The 6,000-nt window shown below is 46.4% G+C and overlaps 1 protein-coding gene across 1 annotated transcript; it reads right to left on the bottom strand.

Annotated features, from left to right (window-relative positions):
* On the bottom strand, positions 1–3,824 carry si:dkey-174i8.1 (arylsulfatase I). The gene is made up of 3 exons (XM_049736478.2): positions 3,071–3,824; positions 2,386–2,718; positions 1–2,326 (listed from the first exon to the last, which is right to left on the bottom strand). The coding sequence occupies exons 1-3, from the start codon at positions 3,313–3,315 to the stop codon at positions 1,249–1,251; spliced, it is 1,656 nt and encodes a 551-aa protein (XP_049592435.1). The 5' UTR covers positions 3,316–3,824; the 3' UTR covers positions 1–1,248.
* Between the last annotated feature and the right edge of the window lie 2,176 nt (positions 3,825–6,000).

Here is a 6,000-nt window from a genome sequence, read left to right as displayed (position 1 = left end):
ACTCGCAAAGTAGTTTGGGTGCAAGTGCATGTTAGCGTTAAGTTAATGTTATTTCTCATCTTTCATGAAATATCAATCGATTTGATGGATGTTTGCAATCTGGGGAAAATCATACTTTCTGTAAAAAAATTAAAAATATTATATTGCAGCCATACTAATCTGATGTGGAAATGACGAGGAAAAAAAAATAGTTCTCACTGGCTTGAATGTGGCTAGCTTGACAAAATGAGCATCACAAGAAGAAGCCACAGTTTAAATGAGCATCAGCCAATAATGGATACGACAGCTCCCTCCCACGTACTGAATGCATTGTGTTCCCCGCCCGCCTGTGTGTGTGTGTGTCTGTGTGTAGGCATGCGTTTGTGTGACACCTCCTTGGTGATTTACAGCATGTGACGGTGCTTTCTTTCCACAGGCCATCCGAAGCAGACTGGAAAAGGCTCGTGTGGGCATCCAAGTCAAAAATCTCAGCCAGCAATGTCTTTTTTTCTTGTCCTTTGAAACAGGCATTTAACAAGCTTTGGTTAGTCAGTTAGTAAGAATCATAAGAGTAAGCAATATTTTTTTATGTACTGGAAAATATGTTGGGATTTAAATGTACATGGCCTTTCAGTAAACAGCCTGTTAACGTTGGAAAAGTGTGAGTTTTTTTAATGTCCAGCAGAGGGCACTCTTGAAGCTACATGACCCTTTAGGTGTGCCAAATAAACTTAAGTCTGGTCAAGAACGTATTTAAAATACAGGTTTCAAACATATATTCATAATCTATACAATTTGTACCACCCTAAAGCTGGCATTTCAAATCTAATGAGTGAGGAGGTAAAAGAAAGATATAGGAAAGTAATTTAGTGAATTTATTGAGCTGTTTGCACATGCTGATATGACACACGTTACAAACCTTGATTATGAAAGTATGCAAGACAAAAATGAGTAGGATGAGGAAACGGAGGGGAGCTGCAGAGAGGGTAGCTGAAGGACTGATGGTGGGTGGCTGTCATGGGAATTGACCAGAATCGGCAAATGAGGATAGCTGAATATTCATGAACAACACAGACGAGAAGCATTTTCTACGGTAGCTGTATCACGTGCTAGCCGCTAAATAGCTACCTGGTGGTGAAAACGTTTTCCTGAGGGAGTTAAATAAGTGTGGTTTATCAAATAAATCCCAAATAGAGTGTTTGACATCTGATGACAGACATTTTGTAGGTCCCCCCGCAATGTCTTTGTCTGCAGCAGAACACGATGTCCTCAGAAGAACACGGCGTTCTTCTGCAGACGCGACCTCACCTTTTTAAAGAGCGCTTTTAATTTGCACAACTTGCATTGCTTGACTCTTGTCGCCCAGCTTTTCCTGCCAACCTCATCTCCATCTTGTCCCTCCAGTCCCAGCCAGGGTCCCCACACCCCGCCGTGCAGCTCGGGGTCCGCCATGGGGTCATCGGGGGGGTTTCTCGGCACCACTGCCGTGCGGTTGTACTCCGCCAGCCGGTTCAGGAGATGCTTGACGATCTCCGGCCGAGCTCGGGCCATGTCGCACCTCTCGTAAGGGTCGGAGGAGACGTTGAACAGCCATACCGACTTGCCCACCTCGTTGCGCCGCTTCTCCAGGCCCTGCCAGCGCTCCGGACCGTCGGTGTTGGCCCGCGGTGGCGTCCAGTCGCCGTCGCCCACGTTTCCGGTCAGAAGCTTCCAATCCCCGGCGCGGATCGCCGCCCTCACCGCCGTGTCCCAGATCCCGAAGCCGTTGAGCACCAAAGCCTTGTCGTAGGGCTCCCCGGGTTTCCTGGAGACCGGGTCGATGTTGAAGAGGATTTCCGTGCGAGGTGAGGGGAGCCCCTCGCTGATGGCGCCCCAAACGTCGTGACCGTCCAATCCTCGGTGTGACTGCGGGGCACCAGCCAGTGACAACAACGTTGGATACCAATCCGAGACGTGGATAAGCGCCTTGCTGACCACTCCCTTGACCTTCAGGAGGGGACTGTGGACAAATCCCACCGCCCGGATGCCGCCCTCCCAGTATGTCCCTTTGCCGCCCCGAAGCGGCCAGTTGCTTCCTCCGGACAGAGGCTGCCCACCGTTATCGGACGAGTAGATCACAACGGAGTTTTCATAAAGACCGCTCGCCTTCAGCTGGTCCACCACTTGACCCACGCCGTGGTCCAAGCAGCTGAGCATGGCCGCGTAGTGACGGCGGATGCGATTGCTCTGGGACGGGTACAAGTCCAGGAAGTGGTCAGGTGCCTGCAGGGGTGTGTGGGCGGCTTGCAAGGAAAGGTAGAGGAAGAGGGGCGTGCTCGAGTTGTGACTTCTCAGGATCTGCTTCACTCTGTTGGGAAGGATGGGCCATGTTAGGTCATGAAGATTTCCAAGAACTGCAACTCTCACCTGTCAATATAAAGCAGAGTGGAGTAATTTCCCGCCATGTCCCACGCCGGCGTATCTCCATCATGCAGGTCAAATCCACAAGCTTCGGCATTGTCACAGCTCTGATAGGAGAAATGGTCTCCGCTACCGGTGAGCGTGCCCAGGAAGCTGCTGAAGCCTCGTGCCGTGGGCGAGCAGCCGGGCCTGCAGAAGCCCAGGTGCCATTTCCCCACCATGTGCGTGGCGTAACCCGCCTCCGACAGACGCTCGGGCAGGGTGGGGACGTCCGGGGGGAGGCAGAGGGGTTGACGTGGACGGATGATTGAATGCTGCAAGCCCGTGTGAATTTGGTAGCTGACAAGAAAAGAAAAACTGACATGAGTTCGGGAAATAATTTCACAGAATGGTCAACAGTGCTTTGACATACAACAATTTTGGAGAGACGTAAATCCCCAATAATAAAAAAAAATAATTCACAGGGTTAAGCCAATAGATAGATGCTAGCTGGAATATGGCATTTTGCAATTTCCATTAGCATTAAGCTAGCTATTTACATGCGTTCCTTAAATAATTATTTTTGTTCTGTTTAGCTTGACAGTAATTTTGAACCAAACGTGGCAATAATCAATTTGAAATGACAAGTCGAGCAAGTGCGGATCATTTAATTGTTGTGTTTTAAAAAAAATAAAAAATAAATGTTCCTGACCGTCCTGTCATGAGTTGACTCCGAGAGGGCGAGCAGATGGGTTGAACGTAATAATTTTCCAGTTTCACTCCCTCCGCCGCCAACCGATCCAAAACGGGCGTGCGGATGTCCGAGCCGTGGTAGCCGACGTCGCCGTAACCCTGATCATCCGCCATGATAAAAATCACATGCGGCGCCGGGGGATCGGCCCGGTAGCCCGAGAACCAGATCGCCAGGAGAAACGCGTAGCAGATTCTTCTCTTCATCTCCAGTAAAGTAAAATGCTGGGAAACGTTGAAGGTTGCTAGATGTGTATGGAAAGACACACCTTTGCAGGAGCTTATTACATTCCACTGGGCTTTTGGGCTCCTCGCACCTTGACTGGAAATCGAGGTCAACTTTGGTGTGTCCACGCATCCACGCACAATGGAGTACTATACGACCACAGAGAACCTGGACACTTGAAAATTCCCATAAATTCATAATAAAATGTTTTTGTTAACATACATATTTTAGAATTTTGGGGAAGTAAAAAAGAACTCATTTTTATTTGGATATTTTGAACATGAGGATTGCTTGTTGCATTTAAATAAAAAAAAACTACTATGAAATCGACTAATAATTCCTGAGTTGTTTATATTTTATTTTATATTTTGATATTTGATATTTTATATAATGCTTTATGTGACCAGCAAGACGGCACTACCAGGCTATTACCGCTGGGGGGCGCCAATGCTCAACACGACGGTAAGAACGATGAGGAGGATGAGGAGGAGGATGCTGCTGGGATGCTGATGATGCTGAAGTAGACTATCCTGCGGGGAAGGACACGCAAAGAAGAAGAAAAAACGAGAAGGCAGACAAAGAGGAGGGTTGGTACACCCGCCGTGCCGTGCTCCTGCGTGAAAAAAAGACCAAGAAGGAACGAAAGAAGGAAGGAGGAGGAAGAAGAGCCAGTTTGACCGCTAACGAAGCTATTCCGAGGAGGTGGGCCACGTCCCGAGAGGCGGGAACCAGCTTCACGTGGCGTCCATGTTGCTGTGACGATACAAACAAGCACGCAAAAGCTCGTGAGCAGCCGCTCGGACGTCTACGTAGGTAAGCGCGGCTCGATGACGTGGGTGTGTGTGTCATTTGCGTCTCTTCATTGTGTGTCATGTGAATGACATTGTCGTGCAAAATGAAATTAAAGAATACAAAAACAAAAAGCAGTTTAGCGTGTTTGGTGAGCAACATTTGTAAGTGAAACAAAAGTTTACACACCCCTGTTCTTTATGTCAGGTTTTGTAACCTAAAAAAAGGAGACCAAGACAAAACAATCATTAATGTGACTTGTTGTAAAAACAAAATAACGTAGTTGCAAAACTGTCCACACCCTCCGAGCTGGGATAAAGCTATGTTCGGAATTAACCAATCAGATTAAAATTCATGTTAAATGAGTCAGCTCACAGCTGCCGCCATGTGAAATTCTGCAGATTCATACCTCATTAAGTGATTAAGCTCTTCTAGTCGGCTTTAACAAAGGCCGTCTTACCATTTGAAGTTGTTTGTGGTTTGTATATTTTGCATTGCCGTCTTACCATTTGAAGTTGTTTGTGGTTTGTATATTTTGCATTGTCTTTGACTTGATGTGTTTCTAAGGGAGAAAAAAAAAGAAAAATTGCAAGTCAGGAGTAAAAAAAAAATATGCAATGGTGAAATGAAATGAAACTAAACACACACGCACCTACACACACACACACAACAAATCGTAGGCGTGTTGTAGTGATTTTTGGCTCAGCCAGCTGCTCTCCTCTTCCTCCCACACACTTTGAAACTCTCTCGTTGGAACCGCAAAGTACGTTCGCGGACCTGACAGAAAAGCTGCCGGACGAATACCACCGGGTTCGCATTGTCCGTATGTGAGCGTGGGTCAGGCGGCGTTAAAAGTGATCTCAAAGGCTCTGACCGCTGACCTCCTCACCGTCTATTCGCTCTCGGTCCCCGTTTGGAGATAAGTCGGCCTGTCGCTGTGAATGGATGAGGGCGACGTGTGGTCCTAATGGACTGTCAGGATGATCTGGGAGGAGATGGATGAGGAAGCGGGTAGAGAATACCTGGCACATGATGGAGTGATGCTAGACCTTCAGGACAGGGTCCTTTTTGTGTCCTTTCCTGTCTGCTGCTTCCCCCCTTTAGCATCCTTTAGCATCTCTTAGCATCAGCGGCTAACTGGAGGAAAAATACTAGGGCAAATTGAAATGTCATTTGTCTAATTGAGCTGATCAAATCTAAAGTCGAAATTCTGAGAATGAAGTCAGAATTGTGACTTTACAGTCAGAAAGTGGGAATTCTCACTTTAAAGTCGAATCGTGCTGTTAAATAAGTCGTATTTAAATTTACGCAATGACGTCGGAATGCGGTCACGGAGGAAAACGTAAAATTTGGGTGGGACTTTTAGCAGCATGGGCGATAATTAGAGGTAGCAATGTTTTTTATTTGGGTTATCGCTAACACACACTGAGCAATCATTAGAATATGCGCTCATTAGAATAAACACGGTAATCATATAATTATCTTCAATGGAAACGGAACCGCCTGCCAGCGGGATTGCCACAGGCAGTTGGCAAGACAATTCAATTAGTTTCTTTTTTGTTTTTTTAGGTCACGAAACAAATGAGTGCCGCGTTTAACCTCGCCGTATATTGTGCATGTACCAGTACGACAATTGCAAATTTTCTTCACTTTTAAAAACTACAGATATTGAGAAAAAAATTTGATGCATCTTTTTAAAATATTTGAAGGGTTTTTACAAAGCTAGTTATTCATCAGTTTGTCGTGTAGCCAATTCTGTATATAATGACATTATATACAGATATCCTGTATATAATTGACAGCCATAACGGAAGCTAACTGAGGACACGCGGCCCGTGACAAAAATGAGTTTGACGCGCCCGAGTCAAACCCTGCGG

Source organism: Syngnathus scovelli, chromosome 12, assembly GCF_024217435.2.
Source record: "Syngnathus scovelli strain Florida chromosome 12, RoL_Ssco_1.2, whole genome shotgun sequence".
NCBI lineage: Eukaryota > Metazoa > Chordata > Actinopteri > Syngnathiformes > Syngnathidae > Syngnathus > Syngnathus scovelli.
Note: the sequence above shows the minus strand (reverse complement) of the source record. Positions and strands in the feature narration are given on the sequence as shown.

Bases quoted from the DNA above. Each gene is read 5' to 3' on its own strand.
- si:dkey-174i8.1 (XM_049736478.2), bottom strand. From the start codon at position 3,315: ATGAAGAGAAGAATCTGCTACGCGTTTCTCCTGGCGATCTGGTTCTCG. The intron at 2,719-3,070 runs GTCAGGAACATT...TTTTCTTGTCAG, and splicing joins AGTCAACTCATGACAGGACG to CTACCAAATTCACACGGGCT. The intron at 2,327-2,385 runs GTGAGAGTTGCA...CCTTCCCAACAG, and splicing joins ACTCTGCTTTATATTGACAG to AGTGAAGCAGATCCTGAGAA.